The 27,197-nt window shown below is 42.7% G+C and overlaps 4 protein-coding genes across 10 annotated transcripts; all 4 read right to left on the bottom strand.

Annotated features, from left to right (window-relative positions):
* Nucleotides 1-562: 562 nt before the first annotated feature.
* On the bottom strand, nt 563-6,936 carry crlf2 (cytokine receptor like factor 2). Of its 2 annotated transcripts, none has more exons than XM_067260665.1 (6): nt 6,876-6,936; nt 4,885-5,030; nt 4,408-4,567; nt 2,072-2,180; nt 1,857-1,932; nt 563-1,593 (listed from the first exon to the last, which is right to left on the bottom strand). In XM_067260665.1, exons 1-6 carry the CDS (start codon nt 6,880-6,882, stop codon nt 1,300-1,302), a joined length of 792 nt encoding a protein of 263 aa, XP_067116766.1. In that variant the 5' UTR covers nt 6,883-6,936; the 3' UTR covers nt 563-1,299. The 2 variants fall into 2 exon arrangements, with proteins under 2 accessions (XP_067116766.1, XP_067116756.1); XM_067260655.1 differs by lacking the exon at nt 6,876-6,936 and adding an exon at nt 5,221-5,748.
* A 6,050-nt stretch (nt 6,937-12,986) lies between these two features.
* slc25a6 (solute carrier family 25 member 6) lies at nt 12,987-15,559 on the bottom strand. The gene is made up of 4 exons (XM_067252322.1): nt 15,340-15,559; nt 14,152-14,638; nt 13,825-13,965; nt 12,987-13,230 (listed from the first exon to the last, which is right to left on the bottom strand). Exons 1-4 carry the CDS (start codon nt 15,448-15,450, stop codon nt 13,073-13,075), a joined length of 897 nt encoding a protein of 298 aa, XP_067108423.1. The 5' UTR covers nt 15,451-15,559; the 3' UTR covers nt 12,987-13,072.
* A 96-nt stretch (nt 15,560-15,655) lies between these two features.
* Nucleotides 15,656-22,733, bottom strand: asmtl (acetylserotonin O-methyltransferase-like). 5 transcript variants are annotated; one of them, XM_067252316.1, is made up of 15 exons: nt 22,680-22,733; nt 21,656-21,777; nt 21,002-21,133; nt 20,869-20,916; nt 20,721-20,785; nt 20,563-20,627; nt 20,346-20,454; nt 19,361-19,799; nt 18,959-19,204; nt 18,358-18,520; nt 17,854-18,053; nt 17,591-17,753; nt 17,353-17,493; nt 17,089-17,211; nt 15,656-15,966 (listed from the first exon to the last, which is right to left on the bottom strand). In XM_067252316.1, the coding sequence occupies exons 2-15, from the start codon at nt 21,746-21,748 to the stop codon at nt 15,761-15,763; spliced, it is 2,193 nt and encodes a 730-aa protein (XP_067108417.1). In that variant the 5' UTR covers nt 21,749-21,777; nt 22,680-22,733; the 3' UTR covers nt 15,656-15,760. The 5 variants fall into 5 exon arrangements, with proteins under 5 accessions (XP_067108417.1, XP_067108419.1, XP_067108421.1 ...); XM_067252320.1 differs by having other exon boundaries at nt 15,657-15,966; nt 17,591-17,723; XM_067252317.1 differs by lacking the exon at nt 15,656-15,966 and adding an exon at nt 16,423-16,745.
* Nucleotides 22,734-23,282: 549 nt separating this feature from the next.
* On the bottom strand, nt 23,283-26,201 carry p2ry8 (P2Y receptor family member 8). Of its 2 annotated transcripts, XM_067259969.1 has the most exons (4): nt 26,146-26,201; nt 25,993-26,016; nt 24,796-25,122; nt 23,283-24,676 (listed from the first exon to the last, which is right to left on the bottom strand). In XM_067259969.1, exons 3-4 carry the CDS (start codon nt 25,086-25,088, stop codon nt 23,905-23,907), a joined length of 1,065 nt encoding a protein of 354 aa, XP_067116070.1. In that variant the 5' UTR covers nt 25,089-25,122; nt 25,993-26,016; nt 26,146-26,201; the 3' UTR covers nt 23,283-23,904. The 2 variants fall into 2 exon arrangements, with proteins under 2 accessions (XP_067116070.1, XP_067116079.1); XM_067259978.1 differs by lacking the exons at nt 25,993-26,016; nt 26,146-26,201 and having other exon boundaries at nt 24,796-25,658.
* Between the last annotated feature and the right edge of the window lie 996 nt (nt 26,202-27,197).

Genomic DNA, 27,197 nt, shown 5'->3' with positions numbered 1-27,197 from the left:
AATAAGCAGCTTTTGAAGAAACATGACTGTGAGCCACATTTAGAGAGCCTGCTTTATTAATCAGCCAGCTGTTTGTTGTAGCTTTTAGGGGAGGTACAGGAATAGAGGTACAGAAGGAAGGATACTGTAGCAGCTCATTCACAAGTGTAAGATGCAACGGTGTGTCTTACATGTTTTGTGATCACAGCACAGGTGTCAGAGTGATCCAGTTCTCTCATAAAAAGCCTAACACAGCAGTGCTATGAGCCACAAGATTAATTGAATAATAAAATAATACATTTTGGGAATAAGGAGAGGGACTTGTTCCCTTCTCTGTAATCACCATAACAACATCAGGTACATCAGCATACCAGACCCTCAGGTTGTAGTCTCCCTGTCTTTGTATTCTCCCGACAAGAGACAGAGGGAGAGACGGAGACAGGGAGGTACCCCCCGCACCCCCCCCCCCCCCCTCAGGTCAGCACTCAGGTGCAGCGGTCTGTATCCCTCCCCCCACCAGCCCAAGCCCCAGGCAGCTCCTCCGGTCTTCAAAGCTGCCCGCTCACTCCATGAAGAGGTTGAGCGAGGAGAGGAGAGAAGACAAGGTGCCAATTCCAAAGAAAAAACTAAGAGACGTTTATTTCCGGAGGCCAGGGGGAAAAAATGCATTTGATGCGGGGATGAACACAGTGGGCATCAGCTATTAACATAATGGAATGTCCACAATGTTCTTGTTAAAAACGTTTGACACACCTCCTGATCCCACAGTGGCCTGTTGTATCCTCACATCGGAAACCCTGGATGTAGGGGCTGAATCCCGAACCACGGTATTCCAGAATCCAGGAATCATGAATGTGAGGAGATGTACTCTCCAATCCAATCATTATGAAGCTATACTACACACTCTACAGGCTGCTCTATAAACACTTAGATACTCAATAATTCCACTCATCCATCACGATTTGTTAGGATAATACAAGCACTCACCATGACGTCTTAAAGGTAATTTGTATGTTTATTATGCACAACATGCATATAAATCTTTTAGATAAGCATCAATAATAGCCCACTCCCCTCTCTGGGCCAGGCTGCTGTGGAGGAGGAGGAAGAAGAGGAGGAGGAGGATAGCAGGCTCAAACCAGGCTCTCTAAGTTTGGTCATCAGAGCTATACTCACAGTCATACTGCCCTCCTGTGGTCAAAAGGAATATAACAACCATATTGACATTTACAGAGGAGGCAGTTGTCTTTTTATGGTATCCAGGAATGTTAAACCAAAAAGAGAGAGTAAACGTTTGGTCTTATATAATGCGTATTCATGTCACACAACCATGTTAAGACTAGCATTACGTTCATCCCAAAGACACAAACTGCAGTAGGCACCGTTGGCTGCCAGGCTAGGGTAGATTTGTAGTCCTGCGTCAGTTGGGCACAATCCTTGGTCAAAAACGCTGCACTCTTCATTTCTGTTCCCCTCCTCCTCCTTCTCTTTCTCTGCATTTTCTCCCTCTTCCTTCTCCTTCGCCTCTTCTTCCTCTTCTGTGTTTTGGATGCTAACGATCTCGACATCGACCATCTCACAGTCCACACCAGGCACAGAAAAACCACCTCGCCACTGTGGAGACATCATCATCACCACTACCATCATTATCACCATCACGATCATCGTCATCATCATCACCAACCCCGTTATCACCATTATCATTATCATCATCATTATCTTCCTTCTCCCCTTCATTATCATCACAATCATTATGAAACACATAGCGCGTTGATCTAACCATTACACACATTACACAGATCTAGACTGGACTGACCACTGTCCCATGCAAACACAGCCTAGCTGCAACGCAGCATTCATGTTGATGAGAGATTTACCTGTGAATGATTGATGGTGAGGCTGCCACATGCATGTTTAGGGCTAGGGATGTGAGGCAGGAAGATTACCCTGATCCTGGAGGACAGAAGACAGAGCCCATCACCATCTGCTCTTCTACCACTCAGCACCAGTTAGAGTGGATTAATGTAATAGCTACAAGAGTGCAGAGAATCTCTCTGCACAGTGTAATAGTGGTGACAGAACACACACTTGCCGTGTCTGAGAGAAGATGCAGACCAACAGAAAACAGAGAGACAGAGGGATAATGGTGCCAATGTAGGTGCTGGTGTTGATCGGTGACTTGGCCTCCACATCACAGGAAACTGCAGGAATAAACACACTTCTCTCAGCCACAACAATGTAATAAGAGGGAGGGAGAAACAGTAACAGAGAGAGAAAGAGAGAGAGAGACTTTTTACAAAGCTATTCATTAATCTTGTTGGTTATTTTGCAAAAATGCTCACTCATTCCTGCCAATAAAGAATACGTGAGTTGAATTGAACTGAATTGAGAGCTGATTGGTTCATAAACAATCATGATTGTTTGATTCGTTTTTGCTTTTCAATTAACTATTGACCCCTGACTTAACATGCCTTTATATTGTAAATTACTTATATACTTATTTTGGATTGCTAAACAGTGGTTTTGGTTTTCAATTAGCTCCAAATATGTCGTTTTTATGCTTGAAAAAGATTTGAAATGCCAAAAAAATGAAATTGAATTGAAAACCAGAGAGCCAGACAACAAAGATGAATTTGCAACATCAATACTATAAACTTAGAAATTTTGAACAGCTACACTGATAGTCTTGTGTGTGGGTTACTTATCTGACATCTAAAACTTGGGAACAAAAACAACAAAGGTTAGGGGCAGACAAACCTGCACTGTACTAAAAACTCAAATAATGAAAATAAATCTGAGCAGTTTGGCCTACTCTCTTCGCGTCCCAGCCCCTTCACTCTGATTGTTTCTCTGGTTGGAGCGAGTTTGCTACGAATATCTCAAGAACCTTTTTATAATCCAAAGCAGTGCGTACCGGGAACTCCTTTTTATAATCCAACGGAGTGCAGTACCATAAATGCTATCAACAAACGCATTTGCAAATGAAACTAAGGAAAATAGTGAAATTCTGTTTTGTTATTTAGAAGCAAATTCACTTTTACAACAGCTGCTTTCAAAGGGGCTGGCTAGTTAACAGAATGACAATATAAAGTGGATAAACTTTCAGTATAGATCAATGAATTTAGTTGCATAAATGAATGTCTTCTGTTATGGACTGAAGTTTAGATGTTTGTAGTGGTAAGACCATTTAACAGAGAACCAATACAGTACTTTTGATCAACATAACATAAGCAATCTATGATGTTGGAAACAGTAGACAAATGAAGGCTTCATAATCATTTGCATGAATGTAGGCTACCACAGGATTGGTAATTTGACTAGAACAGATGTAGAGGTTGAACAAGTACTTACAGAGATTACAGAGAATTTCAATTGTGATCTGAGAAAATAGGCACCAAAACCACTGAGAAGAAATGTCATCACCCGCTGCATCACGGCCACTGGCATCTATCTATAATTCCAGAAATTGGTGTGTGTCACCGACATCACCGCGGGCACTGTGCCCTATCTATAATTCCAGGAATCTGTGTGTGTGTGCCACCAATTTAATCACAGGCCCTGTACATTAGTAATAATTAATTGTCAAACACCAGTGATTTCTCAGAAGCACAAGGTCTAAAAGTAAAGTATTGTTCTTTGCAAAGAACATTGTGTGCAAAGAACATACTCTCTAAACATAAGAGAGACCGCCTTAGCTCTTAGAACAACTACAATCATTCTATCTGACCTGGGCCCTGAAGATTCTTTAAAAAATGGCTAAGTACATGAATCTGAAATGGTACCCCCTCATGGTACCCCCATAAATCACCATGCCAGGCAAATAGATTAACTTTTTTGGGAAGAACACACACACACACACACAACACTCAGTACAAAAATATGTTCATGAACGATCTCAAGTACAAATCTAGAAGAACGTCCTCTGCCATGAAACATAAATTTGATGTCAGTAAACCGATCAGTACTGTTTAGCCTGTGTTCTGCACCTCTCTTTCACCAACCGTGTCTGGAGGACGGGATCCCTCACTGAATTGCTCCTCCCAAGATTTCTTACATTTTTTCTCCTGTAGTGAGATTTTCTGGGAGTTTTTCCTTGTCTTCTTTAAGGGTTTAGGTTGGGTGAGGGGTAGTTCTATGGGCATTTCCTTTGTGTTCAACATTAATCACATAGATAAAGTAATATGGTGTAGAATATAGATTATTCTGCCCTAATTACCCCATGTTAATGTAATAATGATCACAGATTAGTATGTCCCAGTTTTAAATTACCTAGGTTATTTATTTGTTACTAATTCTGGTCATGACAATAAAGCAAGAGAAAGAGAGAGAGAGAGAGAGAGAGAGAGAGAGAGAGAGAGAGAGAGAGAGAGAGAGAGAGAGAGAGAGAGAGAGAGAGAGAGAGACTGAAGTCAGGAAGTATTACACCACCTGTGTGGGCCTCTGGTCCCCAGTAGACAGGCGGTGTCCATGCACTCCACTGGTGAGGGGCAGGACATATATTGATGTGCTTCATTCTAACCCTGAATGTGTAGCTCCTCCCCCAGGATGGAGACTCCAGTAGGAAGTCTCTGTCTTGCAGGGTCACCGTCTGGTAACAAAGCAGCAAGCACACACGTGAGAAGACACAAGAACACTCAAATGGTTCTCTCTCGGTCGGGCCCCCCATCTCTTCATATCTGCCATAGAAACAGGCAGTACATTCACAAGGATTTCACATCTGTCAAAAGCTGGAGGAGAAGCCAACCGTGTTCAAGGTGGGTCAAACCACCTCGATCCTGGACAATGGAATCAGAATAGATCTGACATTTTGACTTAAAAGTTTGATACCAACTCAGAAATGTTATGAATCTATTTGATCCATTTTATGAATTCCCTCAGTACACCACCACATCCCCATGTCCGTACCTGCCAGTCTGTGTGACAGCTTGTGTTGTGCTGGAGTTGGGTCTCATAGCAGCGTTCATCTTGGTCAGGTCTGGGGTACTGCCAGGACACTTGGAGACCCTTGCTGGAGCGGGAAACATTCAGCCTGATGTTGTCAGGGTTTATGGCTGAAGGGTAGACGTGAGAAAAATTACATACTTTGATGCATCATGAAAAACTCACAGCTGGCAGAACCATAGGGAAGAGAGGTTAGGATCCTGAACTACACTGTGGCCAGTGCCACCAGTAACCATCATGATATGACATGAATCCCTCTGGAGGAGAAACCTGATAGGAACAAGGAAAGGTAACCCTTACCTGGGCGCGTGGTATCACCAGTCTGAGGAAAGCTGCAGACCAGCAGGAGAGACAGGAGCACACTGGCACACATGATGGGTTAACACCCTCTACTACTTTACTCCTTTCTTTACTCTTTTCTTTCTGTCTGGCTTGCTTCTCTTTCTAGTGTTTCTTTGGTTCTTTCCTTTTTTCTTGAATCTGACTCTTTCTCTCTCTCTCTCTCTCTCTCTCTCTCTCTCTCTCTCTCTCTCTCTCTCTGTCTCTCTTTCTCCCTCTCTTTCTCTCCCTCTCTTTCTCTCTCTCTCTTTCTCTCTTACATACACACAAAAATAGACACAACCCCTTGAGCCTTTGCCCTCAGACACAGGCCTCTTTCTGTCGTTCTCAATAACATCAACCTTCTCATCCTCGATTTCTTAACCCCTGGTTCCACAATACAAAGAGACACAAACACTGCATGAGCTATTACAACTCACTACTACTACTTGAGTCACCTCAAAACCTTCTGGTAAATATGACAGCTCGACACCCAACCCACAGCCACTTCACTGCTATCCTGTCACCCTAGACCATCCCCCTGTCTCTCTGTCTCTCTCTCATTCTGTCTGTCTGTTTGTTGGTATGTCTGTCTTTCATTTGGTCTGTGTGTGTGTATGTATTAGATGATCATGTGGTTGGGTCAAACTTGACTGATAGGACCAGGTCTCTCACAGTACGTAAGTGAGAAATGTCCTCCAATTAACAAGCGCCGATGCTGGAGATTGCTGTCAGACTCAGACTGGTTAAGCTAACCCTGCTGTGTTTCTCCTTTATCACACACTGGTGTGTGAGAGAGGATGTTTGCAGGCTGATTCTGTGATTTATATCTAGACAAAGAGACTGACAAAGCTCTAGCCTTTACTGTGGTCTTGAAAAACAGAAGATATTGCTGATAAAGTGTCACATCATTTCAACTTATCATGCACAAAATAACTCTTTCTAGAAGTTAAGGTGGCTGACAGCATAAAGAGTCTGTTCTCTATCTTTGCCAGGACTATTTAGATGTACATGAGTTAAGAGGGAGAATGTTCTTTTGAAAAACATACATTGTGTCACAGCAGTGCCTACATTGAACATGCAACCATGGAACTACAAAGTCTTTCCATCAGCCTACACAAAAAAAAGGTCATTGTCAGTGTTAGATAAAACCACAATTGCCTTGGTGGGAGAGGCCCAGGTGGGTGACAGAAGGACAGATGGCTCTGAGCTGTAATAGGTCATAAAACCCATCCAATTGCTGCTATGTTGGTATGCAGATGATGGTGAAGGCTGTGTGAATATGTTCCACTGTAGCGGATGAGACAAAAACCACTATCTGATGTTACTGCAAGAACACCCACTCCCTGCACTCTCTGATACATACCTTTTTCAGACTATTGAAATGTTGTGTATCTTATCCGACTACTGACCATCCTTCACTTTCTGGACCACTGACTATCCCGTCTACTTGTGGACTGTTAATCATGGTCAAGTTCCTTTTTGACAGGGTAACTGTGGGGAACTGTGGTCGAGCTGTGCTAAAGACCTGCGACTGGAGTTCCATCAGTCTGGTTGACGGTACAGACTCCCCTGCTTTTCCTGGTCAACTGTCTCCCCAAATTCCCCCAATCATGTTCCACTGGTCCCCTGATCACCTGGCATTCCTGGTCTTCTGACTCCTCAGACACAACTGGTCCCCTAACTCCCCTGGTTTCCTGACACCGTCTGGGCTGGGGGTTCTGCAGCGAGCAGGAAGTTTGGAGGGCAGGTCAGTAGGAACCACAAGTAGGGAGGCAGAGGAAGAGTAGAAATAAAAAAACCAGAGAAGTCTTTGAATGGGGTGGAATTATTCCCATCCTCCACGGGTCCTGTGGGAGAGGCGGGGAGCCTGTGGAGAGAGAGCCAGGTAAGATGGGGCCTGTCAAAAACAAAGCTCCAAACTCACATGATATGTTTAGCTAAAAGGGGGAGTGAGAAACGAATCAAAGCTTGGCAGGATCAAAGACGAGCTACAATAAAGTCGAGGCGGTTGCCATGGGACCAGCAGGAGATGCATATCATTTATCAGTTGTTCGCGGGCTGTGTCTGATGTGCGGGGAATTGATTGCTATTGTTTGGAGGAGAGTCTTGTGGACCTGGAGGAGGAGGAGGGGGTCAGTGTCTCACAGCGGGCAGCCGATCTCCGCTCATTAGAGGGAAACAGCAGCGCCGAGTGATCCAGGCCAAAGGACTACTCGAGAGAACCCCCCCCTCCCTCCCCCCCATCTATCCCCCCTGCCCCCCCCCCCTCTACTCATGAGAACAACAACAACAAAACTGCTCTGTCACCTCAGTAAACATCTAATCAACAGAAAAGTGGAGAGGTTAAAGATGTACCTATGTACTTATGTTACTTAGGTCCCTGGATTGTTTGAAGTTTGAAGAAGAGACACTGAGAGTAGACAACTGTAATGGGTCCACATACACATGGCAGACAGGAAGGGAGAACTCGTTCTTTGCTCAACAGTATGGGATATGACTGATCATCAAGATACGGCAGACAAGGGCGTCACAACAGCTTCTTAGAGGCATCATAGTTTCTGAGATTGTGTTAACCACCAGATAACCACAGTTTCCTCTTACCTGCGAATTTACGCATCCGGAAAAGGCATTATTTAACATTAACTTACAGTTGGTAAATGCCTGTCTCGGGGTATATTGTTAATAAAAACACTGTTGAGGAAAAAAAAAAACATTAATGAATAGCCAAAATTACTTTATGTTGAGACATTAACATACAATTAATGTTATGTAAAGATTTAAATTTCAGTTGACAGCAATCAGTGTTCCAGACAATGAGCTGAGACTGGGACTCAACTGAAGGACCAATCTGAGGAGATAATAACACAGGTGCACTTCTGCACCCCAAAAACATATTTGTTTGATTGACATGACAGTGAGCATGTCACTATTGTTTGGTGGAGTGTGTGTGTGTCTTTCCACTGCTCTCTCACACTGCACCCGTGAGAGATCCCTAAAATAACAACAAAGGGCCTTGGTGGGTCTGATGAAAGGCCTGTCACCACGGAAACAGTCGGAGAGTCCCCTCCCCTTCTGCCGTGCCGCCTGACTGACACCAGAAACATCTTCAGGGAGCAGGAAACAGAGGAAATCTCTCATTATGACCACAAGCTGATTTTTCTATACATGACTGAACTCAAGTAAAGACGGGAACATGAGATTACTATTTCTTTTTTTTTTTCTTCTTATTTTTTTTACTCTTACACGTAGAAGTCACTAGCTCTGTCCTCTGGCAAATGTAATATCCAGATAATACATTTTAAAAAAATATTAAAAGATAGATAACATTCTCTACAGAGGTGCAAACTTGGTTTCTCTCTTGATTTCATCAAAGTTATTGTTGTGTTGTGTGAGGCTGATGTGTTGCCGGCTGCTGAGACTCCTACATCTGTCTGCCGCTTCTTTGCTGGACGGCCAGCCCAGTGGTCAGGTTAGGGCCTAACACATTCACCTGCCTGACTGCTGCCGCTCTCTTCTCACTCCATTCTCCTCCCTCCACCCCCTAACCATCTCCTCCTTTTGACTGGCCTGCAAGATAGCAACAGGACTACAAACAGTAGAGAAGACAGAGAGGCCTCCATTGTTATTTCAAAATGGTAGAAGCCCCGAGGATATGTTTTCTTCTGTCTTGAAACAAATCAATGAAACTCTATCCACTTTGAACAACTGCACATTTGCTCAATTCAAATCTAGGCTGAGGTGCGAGTGTTCATCTGACATATTCTCTTTGTGGGCTGGAGGACCAGGAGTTGGAGGTCTGATAAACAAAGAAAAAAAACTCTCCCTTTGAAATGAGAACTTATCTGAGAGCCCATATTTTGTCGAATTTTGATGGAGAACAAATGTACTGAAATGAAATCAATCTTCTGCATTCCTCAAAGTAAAGCACCACTGTATAATATTGTAGCAACACAAGATTATCATCTTGACAAACAAGGAAGGATAGATGGCTTTTGCGCCACACTTTTGAAATAATTTTACATTTTACTTTAGCAATAGTTTTTTATATCCAAAACTGGATGTTTCCTCGTTCATACTGCCCTCAAGTGGTTATAATATATACACTGTAATCACATTGAATAGATAAACTATCCTTAGATTACAGTTTTTCTCAATTGTTTACGCACAAATACTGGTACTTGAGACACAATGATCACAACATGTAACTCATGCACCAACCCCATGAACCAATTGTGCTAAACTACAAGCACAATTCCTGCTTTACACTCAAATTGCAGTTCTAACACACACTTTTTTCAAAACACTACACACAATTCTCTGCATTTGGCACAATTTTCATGAAGAAAATCTTTTCTCATCACATGGGCAAACACCTGTCACACAGTTTTACAATTAGCAATCAGAGCTTTAGAATAAAAGGGCAACAGGTGACCTTTTCTGTTTTTGAGCAATGGATGCCAACATTGGAAACAGAGGCAGAGGAGTGAGAGTAAGAGGAGGAGGACAGGGAGGACGAGGATGAGGAAGGCCAAGGACCATAATCTCTGATGAGATCCGAGCCGCTTTGGTTGACCATGAAGTCAACCATGGTCTAACAATGAGGGAGGCTGGGCAAAGAGTACAGCCAAATTTGAGCAGGTACACTGTAGCATCCATCATCGGGACTTTCCGAAATGAGAATAGGTAAGAAATCTACACTCACTACAAAAATGACTAAATGTAACTGTAATTGCAGTAGGCCTACTGCATATCAATACAGTACTCAATGAGTACAGTAGTACAGTATGCCTGTGGACTGTTCTGTAGGACTGTAAAAATAAAGTATGTTTCAAGTATTTTGAAAATGTATTCCTACTTTGTATTCCTACACAGTATTTACAGTATTTTACTATTTGTTTGGCAGAACTGAAAGATTACCAACACAAGGTGGTCGGGAACACCTTCTGTCTCTTGAACAGGAAACTGAAATCATGAACATGGTCCTAGAAAATAACGCCATAAAATTACGGCAAATACAAAGAAAAATAATAATAATGTAACTGTATACACTATACAGTAAATTATTCTGTTGTTTTGTATGTAAACCATTGTATGTGCAACTTTGTGTTGGTTGGGATGTACACTGTGTACATATATGTAAAATATATTTGTTACCGTGTATTTCTGTGTTCTGAGTATAAAAACAATATTCTCAAATATTTTACAACACACGTATGTATGTACTGTCTGTAGTAAATGTAACACTGAACAAAAAAAGGCCTAACTCACTATGATGAATGAAGAATAAGTGTTTTCCATTCATCATAGTGTTTTACATTGAGCACATCAGTGTTCAAATGGTTCTTATAAATGTCTATTCATATGATGGTCTGTGTTTGTCATTTGAAAACAAAATACAATTTTGAGATTAAATATTTTTTTTTGGAATGTTAAGTTTAATTTTGCAGGAGAAGTGAGGGGTTTTGCCCATTGTGTGTGTGTTTTTTTGATTTGTGTGTAGAGTTCTGAGAGTATGAGGTATGCATTCAAAAAATGTGTGTAACCAATCAAGAAAAACTGTAATACCCATTTCCATAGCAGTGATATTGTAAGTACCATAAGTATAACTTTGTATTTGATCATTTCCAATGAGCAACAGCTAGAATATTAAGTACGAATTTTATCTAGTCAAACAGCAAGTCATCCAGTGTGTTGGTTGAAATGTGGATAACTTCTGAATAAAATAAAACACTCATGACAGCTAATTTTGGGTAATAATTTGGGTTTACTCTCACATAGCTTGACAACGGTGTTCATAAACTCCTTCACCTTTTCCATCATATATCAGCATATGGAAGTTGTTTCAAATCTCTTGCTATCTAAAGTACGGGCGGCAAATTGTTTTAAATCAGTCATTTTAATATCAAAGCACTTAACACTAGTCTGCTGATTGCTTGCAGGTGGATATCTGTGCGGCTTGTCAAAGCTCCATCTGAAGAAAATGACTGTGAGCTTATCCAACATGTACAGTACAGAGAGCGCTCTGGAGGCAGTATCACATTACACAAGATTACTTTGGAGTTGCAGCAATTTTCCTAAATTACACTGGCCTTTGGTCTCAGGCTCAGTTGATTGACTGGAGTGGTTTTTATTACAAAGGCTGGCAGAGCCCTGTCTATTGGTGGTGTAAACAAACAGAGATGTTGGACGGGCTGAGGGCAGCAGAGAACAGTCCCAGGGTCTATGCATAAGGCCTATCAGTGATCGCTGATTGTACAGTATCAGTAATAATTGTTATTCACTGATGTAATTCTCTAGTCCAGACCATTCTCTTTCCAACATCATTAACGAGGCCTCTCTGAAACAGACTGTGACTACACGTGCGTATGACTATTCTCCCTTGTAGAGCACTGCATTGAGGGTGTTCCTATGATCGAATCTAACAAATGTTTGCCGTCTACAGTGAGTGGGGAGTGATTTGCTACTGTGTGTACTATTGATCAATGGTAATTTTAGATGAACCTTTTCTAGTCATTTCATGACCATGACACAACTTCATTACTCAATTCACTACAAAGAGATGAACTGTGCATGGAAGAAAAGCTCAGAACCGAAATGCCATTATGAGGTATTGAGTTTTATTGAAACAATACAGTCATTCAAACTACTCAGTCAGTGTGGGACCACAATAAATATAGTATGGCCTCTCAATGTGTACAGACTGTATACATACCAAAACAAAGCTCATGTGCTACTACACACAGTGCCATGTTTGACCTACCAGCCACCTTCCCTCTGCCTCTCCCATTACTGAGCCCTCGGTGTCGGCTGTCAGGATTACCTCCATGCCACACAGGCCCTGGTCTCCGCCTGACAGGAAAATAGTCACGAACAACATGACTACCCTTATTACCCTACTAGGAAAACACTTAAATGGGGATCCAAAAGAAGAAAAAAATTGGAATAAACTTTCAATGTCTCAAGGAATATGAGTGAAAGCGCAATTTATTCTGACAACAGATATTCTCAGATTCCCTTCAGCTGTTTGGTTTAGCTGATTTTTTTTCCTCATGAAATCATGTCTGTTAAGAATTAGGGAGTCTTGTCAAATACCTCGGACAAAGTGACACAACCATCTGCATTTAACACTTCTCTAATCTTGAATTTGACAACATAAAACACAATTCTTTGAACTCTCATTCATTGCCAGATAAGTGCTGTTGCTGAGCCTCAAAGGTTTATTCCTCTCTGTGCTGCTTCAAAGGCGTCTGGGGAGGGCTGAGTGAAGTGTGGTCTGGTGACGCCCCCTGGAGGCGTATTTCTGACACAACAGGGCATTACATAGATGACACTGAACCGCAGAGCAAATACTTGAGAACATTCAAGGAATATAATATTTCAATCAAGAAGGTGGGCCATGGCTAAGCAATACAATAACAAAAGAAGAAATACTTTGTTCACATTTTAACTGGGGAAGGCTTATCAGAGTCAGAGCAAAGGTAAAATATATAAAGATGAGCTACTCTGTATAACTATTCTGTGCAAACAAAGACAATCAATCGAAGGAAACAATCGAACACACACAGCAAAAATGAATATATATATATAAGCTATGTTTTAAATGAATAGTAAACTGGTGAACCATGAGAGGGATGTTGTGCTCTCTATGTACTACCTACATAATAACCTCCAATATACTGCTCGGTAACCCAGGGTTCAGGGTCAGGGTTAAAACTGAAGTTACATTTAGTAATTTAGCAGAAGTTATTTATTTTTATAAGGTGGAAGAGCTACTCTAAGAAATGGCCTGGTCCTGTTGGTTGGGCAGGGAGAGGTGGAAGTGAAGTAGAATTTAAACATATTTCTTGAACTCGTCATAGAGCACCAGCACAAATGCTCCGCCCATGCCTCGCAACACGTTGGACAGGGCACCCTTGAAGAAAGCCTTGCCACCCTCGTCACGGGCGATCTTCTTCCAGCAATCCAGGGTGCCAGTGTACATAATATCCGCTGCAAAGCGAAACACACACATTTCAGACACTAGACATGTGTATGTTATTTCATTCAAGGTGAATCCCTAGGGACTAGAGTGTGGGTTACAATACTAACTAATATTTTAGCCCAGGGCCAGTTTTAGGTCATGCTACCTCAGGCAGTGCCCATGCTTAATTCCATACAGTCCATGACACCACTGTTGTCTAAGTCATATAAAGTTGCAGTAAACTAGTTTGACATGTATCCCACCCTAAGCTAGGAACTGTTGCTGTCTCTATTACAGTCCTAGGATGAATATATGATGATTTGATTAACCATGAGCCTTTGCATTGTTTGCAGGTTAACCAACCCAAAGTGTATGTACATACATGTGGGTTATCATTATCTACACTTTAAATTGATTAGAAAGGTTTGTGATAACTTGTTTTTTTAATCATTTGCATATTTTGGGCTTTTTAGGGAAAATTATACACCTTTACCTTTTGCATACCACAAAGGGTTCTATTTCTGTAAGTATTTGTAAATACCATGACATCAGAAACTTCCTCTCTGAGATGATTGTTATATCTGCGCCATGACATATTCTACCAACAAAGTGGGACTCCTCACCTCCTTTGCGTCCTGACTGCATCATCATACGCCTCCTCACTGTGTCAAACGGATAGGACACCACACCTGCCACCGCTGTAACCGACTGGGCGATCATCCAGCTCACTAATATGTGGGTGTTCTTGGGATCAGGAAGCATACCTTCACACCAGCCAATCAAAAACAGGTTATAGCAACATGCCGGTCAGTCACATGAGATGCACATTTACTTTCTATGTATCGCACAGCAGTAGTCCACTTTATAGAAGGAAAGAATAAACATATCAAACTGTTTGACATCTGCAAATACAGTTTTAGCTTTAACCTTAGGCTGTGTCATAGGTCTACCTTTCGCGGTGTCATATACGCCAAAGTAGGCTGCCCTGTAGATGATGATGCCCTGCACAGACACTCCAAAGCCCTGGTAAAGCCCCTTAATGCCATCAGACTTGGAGATCCTTTTCAGGCAGTCTGCAAGCCCATTGAACTCGCGGGTGGCGCCAGCCTTGCCTACATCAGCTGCCAACCGGGTACGGGCAAAATCCAATGGGTAGACGAAGCAGAGGGAGGTGGCACCAGCGGCACCCCCAGATGCCAGGTTACCGGCGAAATAGCGCCAGAACTGAGTGTGCTTGTCAACTCCGCCCAGAAATACCTGCTTGTACTTGTCCTTGAACGCAAAGTTGAGGGCCTGGGTAGGGAAGTAGCGGATTACGTTGGCCATGTTGCCTCTCCAGAAGGACGCAAAGCCTTGCTCCTTGGGAATGCGGACGAGGCAGTCTGCAATGCCCTTGTACTGCATATCAGCAGTGATCTGTTTGCTGGCATGTTGGACCTGGCCAGGGGGGAAGGGAGAACCAGAAGGTCAAGTTTCAGATAGCAGCTTTGTCAACCATAGTTGATCAGAAAATGGAGAGCAAAGCTGAAATGTACAGAACATTTCTTTTTCTTTTTCCAATAAATTATTCAGCAGTCTGATGAATAGTGTGCAATTGGCATATGTCTAGTGTAAACTACATAATTCGTGCGTTCCCCTTGTTACGACCTGAGATTAACTGCAGAGGTGACTGCAGCATGTCGATGTGCGATACAGAGGCTCTGGCTGCCTGGGTAGCACTGGGCTATAAATGGCTAGCCACAAATAGGACGATTTACTGACTGAGGTGAGCAAAAAAGTGTACCACGAGGTACAACCCCTTTTACAAATGAGTTGATACAACCAGCACTAGGTACTGTACAAGTAATACAACAGATACAATGGAACCTGCAGTGGCACAAATCATCACTGCTGGTACACCGATGTAGATGGATGGAAAGGCGGCCTTGAGTTCAGTGATAAGCAGTTGTTAAATATTGCTCCAGCAGGTCAGACTAAAGCTAGCGCAATAAACAGAATTACACGACGTTTTAATGGTTGCCAGGGATCATATTAAGCAATAATGTAACATGACGTAGGAACAAATACTAACGTTTAATGACAAGACATAGCTATTGTTTGACTGATGTCACTGCTCAAGAGGCCGCCCTGTCCTTTACCTGCAGGAGCAGTTTCACTCGCTCTATTGGTGCCACTGCCGTTTTGGAGATGGCAGCAGCTACTCCTCCGGCCAAAAAGTCCTTTGCAAAAGAAACGGCTGCGTCTGCCATGGTAAATTTTTCCTTGGTGTCAATTCAGGGGATGGGGGACAAAAACGAAGCTGCGAGAAGTGATGCGCGCTTGCAGGGGTTTAGCTCTGGGTACCGAAAGATCAGCATCCGCAACTGTACAAAATGGGAGGATGCACAAGATATCGCGAGAGGATATAGTGTGCAGGGCAATACAATAAACACATTTCAATACAATTTCTATTTTGAATGAAAATCTTTTTTAAACGTTGATTGAAACATGTTTTTTTACAGTGTCACAGAAACACATTTTGTAGGTAACCAGATCAATCATCCCACTGTAACTGCAAGGTTACTTTTTAAGTGCAACAATGACATCTAAAAAGCTCCTGGTGTGAGTCACTCGCACAGCACCAAAGCCATTTGCGCTCAACAGATCTGAGTAATGTTGTTGGGTCCTCTCTCTCCCCTCCGTCTGCACGAGCATGTTGAGGGACTGGAGGCAGGAATAGGGAGTCTGTCCGTCCAACATGGTCTCAGCAACAAGCACTGCACATCCTGTGATACGAAACAAGAAGGCCTTCTTTAAAATATCACAAGGAGGATATGTTGCACTGTTTAAAGTCAGAACAAACGCTGCTTTTTCAAAGAAGGTAAGAACAATAAGAATGGACACACAACCTTCTTAACATAAGAGAGAAAAAGCACAGGCCAGATAACACATTTGAAATAGAAATGTTTATTTCTGTATTTGAAGAAAAGCAGGATTCTTCATTACCACTAATAGTTCACTGTATTGTAGTGTAATTGTATTGTCAAATAGCAAGGGATGTAGTATCCAAGTGGTTCCCATGCTTAATTGTGGCTGGCATGACTGTCTATTGCATATCTTTCACCATGTTTATGACACAATCATTGGGACTTTCAAAAATAAAACGGACGTTCATTTACAAGAGCCAAACAATAGAAGCTTAGACATTTCTGTAAAGATAATAGTCTTCCTGAAGTGTCAGTTTCATAGCCCATCTCTTTACTGACCCACCTTACTGTATAGTACATTAACTCTGGGTATTAAAACAGGTTAAACGTTTTGTTTTGGAGGCAGTGGTGGTGGTGGTGGGGGGGCGGAGGTCAGTCTTTGAGGCAGAGCATGGCATCCAGGAGGCTGTGTGTGTACTGGACATGCATGGTGGTGAAGCCGTGTGTTTTCAGGAGGAGGGTGTACTCAGTGGCGCTGCGCTGGCGTCCCTCACTCATGCTGAGGGCCTGAAGGAGCCCCCGGCTGGGCCCCTGGCGATCCTCACTCAGGAAGATTTCACTCAGGAGCACTCCACTGCCTGAGACATTCATGGTGGGGGTGGGGGTTTACAGTACGCACAGATGAATGATAGGATACAGCGCTAACCAGCTTATTCAATTCTGCTTCAGCACACTGGTCATGATTAGACAGGAATGTAGTATTGCTAGGAGCAGAAAAACTCTGGTGATTCAGGTCGTCCAACATGAAGTGATGTTGTCCTACTGTTTCCTTCTCAATATGTCTGTTTCAGATTTAAAGCTGCCATTTTAACAATGATTATTTACTTCCCACACAATTACCAATCCTTAATAAATTAGGTTGGATTGGAATGTAGGAAGTATATTTCTTTAATTCAGAGTAGCAACTCATTTCAATCTCACCTGGGACACAGGCATCTGAGATTTTACTCAGAAGGGCATGTACTTTTTCGTCTGTCCAGTCATGGAGGATCCTCCCAAGGATGTACAGGTCTGCTTTAGGGAGAGCGTCCTTGAAGAAATCTCCTGTCAGACACAGCAAAAAATACTGCATTTTAAAAGACTGAATTAATTAAGGAAACAATTCAAAGTCATGTTTTAATTTTCCCACACGGCAACAGCTTCAGAATTAGGAGGTGGTCAACCATCCTTACTCCTCAAACTGACCAGTGACAAATGAGACCCTGCTGTCTGTGTCCACGGGCCGGAAGTGGCCACTCATCTCTATGACTGCAGGAAGGTCAAACACAGTCACAGTCATACCAGGGTTGGCCTTGGTAAACTCATAGGCCATGGCACCAGTGCACCCTAGGAAAACAAAACATACCAGTAAAGATTTTTGAATGGTTTACAGGTTACCATACAATGTCCTCGTTAGAAGTTCAGTCTCAGGCACTGTAGTTACCTCCCAGGTCACAGGCCGTTTTAAAACCGGACAGGTCGAAGGCTGTTGCCACGACACCCGCGGTAACCTTGGCGATACTGTGCATGGCATTCATGAAGCGCAGCTTGACTTCGTGCCTGCTGTAGTATGCATCCTTTAAAGACACGACATAATGGAGGAAACCCTGACACACAGAGGTGGTAAGACAAATAATAACACAAATCGAAACATCTATGGCTTTTACTTGTGGTGCAGATTAGATATTGTGATCATTAAGGACACACCTGAAACAGGTTGTCGGACTTCTTTCCGAAGGCCCTCTCGTGCTGGTTGGTCCCCTCCCTCACGGCACCCTCCAGGTGTGTAAAGAGGGGCCAGACCAGCTCGTTACAGTGCTGAATGTAGCCCTGCAGTGAGTGAGGGGCGTGGGACAGCAGGAATCTTCTGGCCATGTCTTTGTTCTCATATACAGGCTTCTGGTACACTGCCGGACAGAGGGGATACAAGAGGGTTTGAAACTCACCACCTCTGCCAGCACACCCTGTGGTTTTCTAAACCCTGCAAGACCTGTAAAAGCTTGGTTCGAAAACACTATAGTCGACACAAGAGATTTGTTGTAGAACCTCTGCCTCCTGAATTTTATCGTGACATCTGAAAACCCCAGATGAGAACAACTTTTATCGTCTCAAACCAACAAACGGCATAGCAGACGTACAGTAGTGGTGACATCCATAGGTTCCATTTCCTGTATCTACAAGTGGGCTGATTTATGTGAGTGCCACACTTACATCTCTCATGGCTGTCCAGCAGTCCCAGGGAGACGCAGGCCTCCAGCAGTCGTTCAGTCCCCTTCACCGAGGCCTGGATCTCCTGGGCCACCTCCGCTGCCTCCTGCCCTGGCCGGGCCTCTAGCACGTCAAACACACGCAACTTGGAGGCTGTGAACAGGGCCTGGGACGCAGCACAAGGGGAGGGAGCTCAGAGTGAGGAAGCATTACATTTACATTTAGCAGACGCTCTTATCCAGAGCGACTTACAAGCATACCATGGACATTCCTGTGTTCCTTATTGTAGTGTTTGAAATGAGTCATTATGGCAATATAATGTTTTCTCATACAGGTGAAGACCATGAAATGTCCTTAAAGCAACCACACCAGAACCCTACAATTACTTATATGGGGGAGTCAGGTGGCTGAGCGGTTAGGCGGGCTAGTAATCTGAAGGTTGCCAGTTCGATTCCCGTCCATGTCAAATTACATTGTGTCCTTGGGCAAGGCACTTCACCCTACTTGTCTCGGGGGAATGTCCCTGTCGCTCTGGATAAGAGCGTCTGCTAAATGACTAAATGTAAATGTAATATGGAGTGGCACAATGCATATCAAAGCACACCTTAGAAGCTTTAAAGCCATCCATTAGCTCAATCATCTTCTGGAGATGGGGGTCCTCCAGGCTAGCCTCTCCCTCCTCCTGCTCGACTTGGTTCAGGCTGTTCACAGGCCCCCTGTTGGCCACCACAGTGTCTGCACCATCACCGTCATGGAGATCGGCCTCTCCATTTTCTGAACACTTGGAAAGGCTGTTGATCTGAGTCCAGGACACATCGCCCACAGAGTTCACCCCATCTTCTTTCTTTACCTTGAGGAACACAGAGAAAAACATTCCTGAGGTAGTCCCTGTCGAGAATTATCTAAAATAGATATGCTCAACTAAAAGCAACAGCATGATTTTGTTTTTGTTTATAAAACAAAAATAATAAAGTAGAAATATAAATAATTTGTTTCGTTTTTTTACCTTGTGAGCTGGACTGGCTGTGGGACTGTTGTGGGCTAAACCGGATGGGGGACTGTGGTTGACTAGATTGGCTGGGGGACTGTGTGATTGGCTATCCTGAGGGCAGTGGTGAGCCTGATTGGCTGGGGGGCTGGAGAGGGAAGGGCTTTCTGGTGGGCTAGGGTTAGCTGTAGAGCTTGTGAAGGCGGGGCTGGCTGGTGGACTGTGGTTGGTGAGGTTGGCAGGTGGAGGGTTGGCAAGGGTTGGCGTGGTCTGGGTGCTGCTGTGGGTGGTGGGGGGGCCGTTGAGATCCAGGCTGGAGGGGGGCCGGTTGTAGAGGAGGTCCAGCTGCTTACAGAAGTGGTTGAGGGGGAAGCCAACCACATTGAGGAAGTCTCCGTGGACATACTCCACCAGCATCCCACCCAGCGCCTGTATACCATAACCTCCAGCCTTGTCCCTGACACACACACACACACACACACAATTAATAACAATTTGTTGACACACACACACACACACAATAAATAACAATATGTTGCACCCAGTTTGAACACTGTATTTTTTTCTTCAATGTTTCAAGATCATATTGCGTAAGCAGTCTGACGTGTTTCTTCTGACTCGGCTCAGTCACAGAAAGGATTGCCATGTTTGTGAATCAAAACTTGGCCATCTCACGTTATCCACATAACAAAAATTCTGCACAGTGGACTTTACCCCAGACGTAGCGCTGTTGCTAAGCTGTGTTGTAGGTTATTACAATAAAACGTGTACATATATTTTAATAGCAAGGTAGAAGGCTGTCTGAACGAGAATCGCACTATACAAACAACAAAAGATCAAAGTACAGATGGTAATGGGTTCAAAAAGTTTCACTTTATTGAATTGACCTGAATTGCTCTTGTGAAAAGTGAGATTGCAAAAAAAAAAGGAAAAATCAATAAAACATTTGCCAATGGCACACAGCTGTAGCATGGTGGAATTCAAAGGAAGTGTTGAAACTCACATGGGCTCTCCACTGTTGATGTACTCCCACAGCATATCCTCAGACAGATCTGCAAACTTCACCTTTGTCTCTTCGTAGAAGTCTATGAGCTGGTAGTCAATCTCTTCATCTGATGAGAGAGAAAAAGACTGAACCGATCGAAACCACTCATAGCATTACAATAAGAAACAACATTTGCAAGCCATGATTACCTAAAAGAGTATAACATGTACTGTACCTTCTTTCTCATGGCAGAGGACAATTGCTACTCCAGTGAACACACTGTGTTCTTTCCCACTGAGCCTGGAAATAATGCCAACATAGAGACACATGACCGGATGGATATTGTTATCTTTATAATTATTATTGTGGGCCCTAAATGTCATACACACATACCTTGAGAGCATCCTGTAAGCATCTTGCTTGTCCACTGGTTTCTCAAGAATCAGCCCATCCACTGTCTGAATAAAAAAGGGCATCACACAACAGTGAATAAATATAAACCACAGTCAAATATATTAAAACAGAACCAGTATCAACTCACCACTATGGTGTCTGCTCCGATCACAATATCAGGTGTCTTCAAGTGTTTCTAATGTAGACAGAGAAACACAGTGGAGGCCCTTAAGTGTCAGCTTGAGATGATGAGGAATCAGTAACTCAGAAGCTTTACTCACAAAGGGCATCCTCTTGGCAACCTCCAGGGCCTTCTGCTTAGCTGTCTCGACAGCATACTCATGTGGAGCGCTGAACAGCCTCTTGTCCAGAGTCTCCTTGAACCAGGATGGTACAACCTCAAACCGCAAACCCTGGGGAATGAAATCCTTACGTCATCATTGTTGTCCTAATCAGACACTTCTTGATTTTATACATGACATCAGGCCACTTTACTTAGGGTTGCCTATGTATACATTTTTGCACATAAAAATTAAACGAATGCTCCACAATCGACATTCATTTATCCAGGATTTCTGTACTTTTTTGTGTGTTTTTGTAGCTGTGTAGATTTTGGGTTGGGGGCCTCAAATTATCTTTTTTTGTTATATATATGTACACTGGCATGGATGTTCATTGCTGCTGTAATGGTGCAATTTTCCCTCTGGAAATCAATAGTTCTACATTCTAAATATTAACAAAATCAATCTAAGGTTCATGAGTCATAACTGGATTTTATCTGTGAAAGCTTGTCTGTGTGTACCTCCCTGTGTTGCATATCCCTTTACAGTTCCTGTGTTGCTATTATCACAAAGTAGGCTGAAATGATGGACAGTCATCAATGTGCATGTGAAGAACAAATTCTGTGTTCGAAAGAAGAAGCCAGAAGCCCTCACCACGTTGGTGAGAATCTCCAGTCTCCTGGGAGAGGCACTGGCCAGGACCACCAACTTCCCACTCAGCTTGGAGATCACTGGATTCAAAACCATGGTGACCTACAACACGCCCACAGTCCAGCCTGAGGTTGAACACACAGCTAAACATTAACATGACAGGTCGGAGTCAGACAATCCGGTGATCAGATGACAATGGCTGTTTGAATATGCATACCCTTTCAGAGAGAGACAGAGACACATTTCACCATATGCAGGAAGGAGTGCATGTGATAGAATGCATGCAGGGAGACAAAGGAACACAGTATGAAGTGTGGGTGGGTGCTCTCCCACTCACTGTAATGACATGTGGTAGCTGGTGCCTCTAGGCACGCATAACGCTTAGTTCCCATGAACTGTATTTCTGTTATCATCACGTTGTGTTGAAATGTGTTTAAGCCGTCTTTGCACACTAATTCAAGACAACATGGGTTTTCATGACTTAGAAAGTGACCTATGCCACTTCTCGATTACATGCACCCAAGTTGTGGTAGGAGAAATGGTTGCATGATTGGTCTAGCTACTGTGCAGTCTGTGTGAAACATGTCGAGTTGTTATACACAAGGGCTCTCAAGTCTCAAGCAATATCCGTGAGACTCATGCATTTCTGCCATTTCTCACGCTGAGAAATAAGGGATCTTGTCCCGCTATTTACAATTAATGGACGAGAGACGCAGGCATACTGAGATGATAGTTTTCTCGAATTATACAGAGTAAATAGTAATAGTTGTCTCGAGTTATACAGAGTAAATAGACATAGTTGTCTCGAGTTATACAAAGTAAAAAGACAATCAGAAACATCACCAGCACGACCCAAACGTTGACAGGTATAGGAATTTCACGCCATACTTTTTATAAAACTTGAGAGCCCTGTGTTACCAAAAGCTAACATATAAACATACAAAGCACATAACCTTTGGCAACACTGTTTTGATCCAGCCTATTCCTCAGTCTGTGAGAAAAAAGACAATATAAAGTAGACGTTTACCTGCTGAAGGCTCTCTGCACCATGTACACCTCACTGAACTTCACTCAGTGAGTCTACTACGAACACACCGTGATTGAGCATGCGCAATGACGTCACTATACAGGAAGAGAATAAACCAATGGCGAACTCTGGATTTTAATGTTTTATTAAATTCTAACGTTAGAATGGACGAAAATGGTTACAGAGGAATATAGATTGGACTGTGATATTTATCCTCTTTCTGTTGATGGGCCCTTCTTCAAATATGATGTCTTGATAATTGTAATCTTAAAGGGACAGTTTACCCCCAAATCAAACAGGCCTAGTGCTAATTTGATGTTGCATTGATTCTGGTGTGAGATGCCGAGTTTTAGAGATGTCGGCAGTAGAGATGTCGGCGTTATATATTTATATATCCTGTAAGAAAAAATATATGTATATATATTTTCTTAAGCTACTCCTTGTGAGAATGGGACAAGTATTTTCTCTACAGTAAAGTGCTCTCTCTACAAGATGTTCTTCACGGCAAGGCCGTAATTTCGGACAGCGTGCGTGGTTGCCTGTCGTAGCGTAGCACATTTATATTTTTATATAAATATATTGGGGGGAACATTTTGACCAGATTTGAATATTGGGTGGGATATATATTATGATTACGGCCTTGCTTCACGGGCAGCTGTTCCCATCGACTTTTGCCATTTTCAGTCATACCAAATTCAAGCAAAGAAGATGAAACAGCCTTCAAATGTTCCCATTCTCTGTTCCGATAGTTTAACGTGCATTTTATTGACAAACTACATAATACAACCATACACCTTTACGAATTAGGCCTATACAAAATTCTGTTTTATAAAATATCAATGAACAATAAAATATCATCAGATCATGGCACTTATTAATATATTAATAAATATTTGATAATTTAACAATGTTTCTTTCTCAAAACACTAATGAATTATGTTGCCAATATACAGTACTAAATACAAATGAATAAAATGATCACAAAAACTCCAACCTCAAGGGATGTTGTGTAACTGGTGTCAGTCCCTCACTTGCCACTCCAGGGCTCAAATTAGGGTCCCCCTGATTCACGCAATGACCACCTTTCATAAACATAATTTAGCCAGCCACACCACTGAATAGCTAGCAATTTGGTGGGGCAGGTGGGCGGTATTGAGGGATGAGTTTAACCTATTCAAGAGTTGCAATATTTTACATCTCTCGCTCTCACTGTCACTCTTCACATCTACTGGTTTAGGTTTTTACGTTGAACGTAACAAACTCTGCTGTTCTCTCCTTCCTGTCCCCCAGAAGGGTACTGCGTTGACAACATGCTCTCCCTGTAGGGCTCTGACCGCCCGGTCTCCCCGCTGCTCAGACTCCTCAACCTCAATATGCGTCTCAACTTCTGACGGAACTCCTTAGATGCAAAGTAGTAGATGAAGGGATCCACACAGCTGTTGAGACAGCTGAGAGACAGAGAAAGTTTGTAGGCCATGTAGAAGGAACTATCAAAGAAGAGCCTGGCAACTGTGTGGGCTAGTAGAAGAATGTTGTTAGGGGCGAAAAAGATGGTGAAGACCAGGAGGACAGTGACGGCAAGACGTTTAGCTTTTCCCTTTTGCGCCGTTTTGGAGTCCCGGTCCAGTTTCCCAATCACGCTAATGTAGCAGAAAGATGTGACGATGAATGGGATGAGGAACAGGATAACCACAATGCAGAAGAGGAAAGCTGCCCAGGCCTTAATGGATGGAAGCATGTCCTTCTTCAGCACATCAAAGCAGGTGGTGATATCCAGTTCTGGAACGTAGAATGTCAGGTCCGTTTTCATCAGTGGGAACAGAACTGACAGAACCACGCCCCACATGAAGATGCAGCCTATCACAGCCACTGATTTCCTCTTTCGGATCTGGCGGAAAAGCATGGGCCGAACGATGCCAAGATAGCGGTCCACACTAATGGCCGTCATCGTCAGGATGGAACAGTACATGTTGGCAAAGAAGCCCAGCGTCAGGAACCTGGAAGAACAGATGATGAGATACATATGTACACAGTTAGACACACGTACATGCCCTTTGAGACACAGGTTTGGATTCTGGCCTTGGACAGGCTGTATTGTAGATCCACTGTACACTACCTGCACAGGCCAGGGCTCAGAGTCCAGTTATAATGATTAAGCTGATAGAAGATCTGGAAGGGCAGGGCAGTCCCCAATGACAGGTCTGTCAGGGTCAGGTTGATCATGAAGATGATGGACGGAGTCTTGGGAGAGGTGCGGAAAAGGAGGAGCCACATGGATAGGCCATTTCCTGTCACGTTGACTACAGTGACAAGTATGTAGATGATGGAGATTGCGGCACCGGCCAGATGGTTCTGGAACAGGGACAGTGTGGCGTTGTCCAGTCGAGTGGTGTTGGAACTCAGAGGCATGATGGGATTTGTGGTGGTTGTAGCTAGATTGTCTCTAACAGACACAAAGACAGATTGACACAGCAGTTATCATTGTGTTTCTGTTTATTTGCCATGATACTGCAACTATAGTAAATATGAACTCATGAAGAGTGAAAAAGAGATGGCAAATTTCCTCAATTACAAGAAACAAATAATATTAAAGTATCCCCCCCTAGACTTGTATTGTATGTTTTGGTTAGTGGGTCATTACTGTTGCATAATATTATGTTGTTCAGCTGTGTATAATTACTTCATCACTTTCCTCTGTGCTAGTCAAATAAAAAGTTAAATCAACACAGCACCATTTTGAAAAAACAGTTGCAGTGTGAGATGTGTGAAAGAGTTGCAACAAAGGAACGTGTTCGTTGAAGGTGTGGAAACTGACATATTTGGAGGGACACCTGCTGCCTAGGTTTTTTGTCCCCTTTGACAGGCTCCATGCATTTTAGTTCACAAATCTGCAAGCTACATTTCTTCTGAGAAAGTTCCTCAGTTCTCTAATTACCACGTGTTTCCTCTGTTACAACCACTGTAGTTGTAAGCACACATGGCTGAGGGGAAACAACCACAAACCATGTGCGCCCTGAGGCCCCCGAGTTGCTGTGGCAAGGATCCTGAACCCACTCACTCAATACACAACTGGGATAGCCAACTCACAGCAAGAAAGGGACGGACATTAAAACAGAAGCTTACAATGTACAGTAACAAACATTATTAAGGACTGTCACTGTGTAACTTAATCTATATTTGAGAGAAAACACCTAACAGATCAATAAAAACAACATACAGTCTGTACAGCATGATAATTTAATCCCTCAGTTAAATTCCTCATCAAACTATCACCGTCTCCAAATGGACAAAAATGAAATTGAATGTCACTTACTTGACAGAGACAATGTGCTTCACTCTGAATCAAGAAATGCAAATGTAAAATTTGACAAATTAATCCAGCAATTAAATTCAATTAAATTCATATCGCTTGACGGAAACCAACACCAATTTTAGTTTGCTCTGTCTAACAGTAAAATAAACGTACCTATTCCCACAGACTAGTCACAAAGAAAGAGTGAGCGAGCGAAAGGAAGAGTGAGGCAGTTGGGGTGGTTCCAAGGGTACTGGATGTACCAACTCTAGTTGTTCAGGAAGCTAGCACAGTTCTTTTATAATATTTCAACATGCTTGAAGTTTTTGTTGCGGGCACCTTACTTGATCACTATTATTTGATAGATGTATGAGATAACCATTCCACAATATTATGTTCACATAGACAAGATTAAGTTAATATCATGAATATTATTGTTACTACTTTGTTGTTACTAACACATGGGCCTAGGCATACAATAAAACAAAAATTATGAAATGAACTGCCATGCTCATAATAACAGATGGAAATGTCTTGACTCAGTAGAGGGTGGAACAGGATATAAGTTTAAAGCAATACTCCTTTGAGTCATAACCAGAGTTACAGAGAGCAAGAAAGCGATAGAGATTGAATAAAAAGAGAGCAAAGCAGAGATTGTATGCATAATCTAAACGTACATCTAAACTGTTCAGTGTGTATCTGTGTGTGGGGGGTTGTTTTTTGTGTGCTCGTTCGAGGGACAAGGAATAACACATACACATAATGTACTCGTACAAGATGCACACATGCTAAATACAAACACAAAAACCCCCAAAAGAGAATAAGAAACCAGATTTGGTGTCCATGGGTGTGCTGCAGCCCTTTGCTGAAGGGTGACTGATGCTTGGCGTAAAACAATAACTAACTTTCTCCTACTTCTTCTTCACAAGCAAAACCACGAGGCCCACGAGGTGTGGTTTAGGCTGTCGACATCCTGGCTGTGCTAGTTCTTCTTTTATCTGCTCCTCTAAGAAAGGCATGACATTATCTGATACTGTGGCAATTTGTACATTCATGCGATTTCAGCTTGATATTGCCTCCACCTAGTATTATCCATGCTATTATTGTATAAGTAAAAAATGCTGAATAAGGCACCAATATGTCCATTACAGTTTAGCTTATAGATTTATTTCACATTTTTCAAATTACTCTCATCATGAAAACAAACCATAGTGGATGATGCTATG

Source organism: Osmerus mordax, chromosome 2, assembly GCF_038355195.1.
Source record: "Osmerus mordax isolate fOsmMor3 chromosome 2, fOsmMor3.pri, whole genome shotgun sequence".
NCBI lineage: Eukaryota > Metazoa > Chordata > Actinopteri > Osmeriformes > Osmeridae > Osmerus > Osmerus mordax.
The sequence above is the reverse complement of the archived record's forward strand: the minus strand, read 5'-3'. Positions and strand labels throughout refer to the sequence as shown.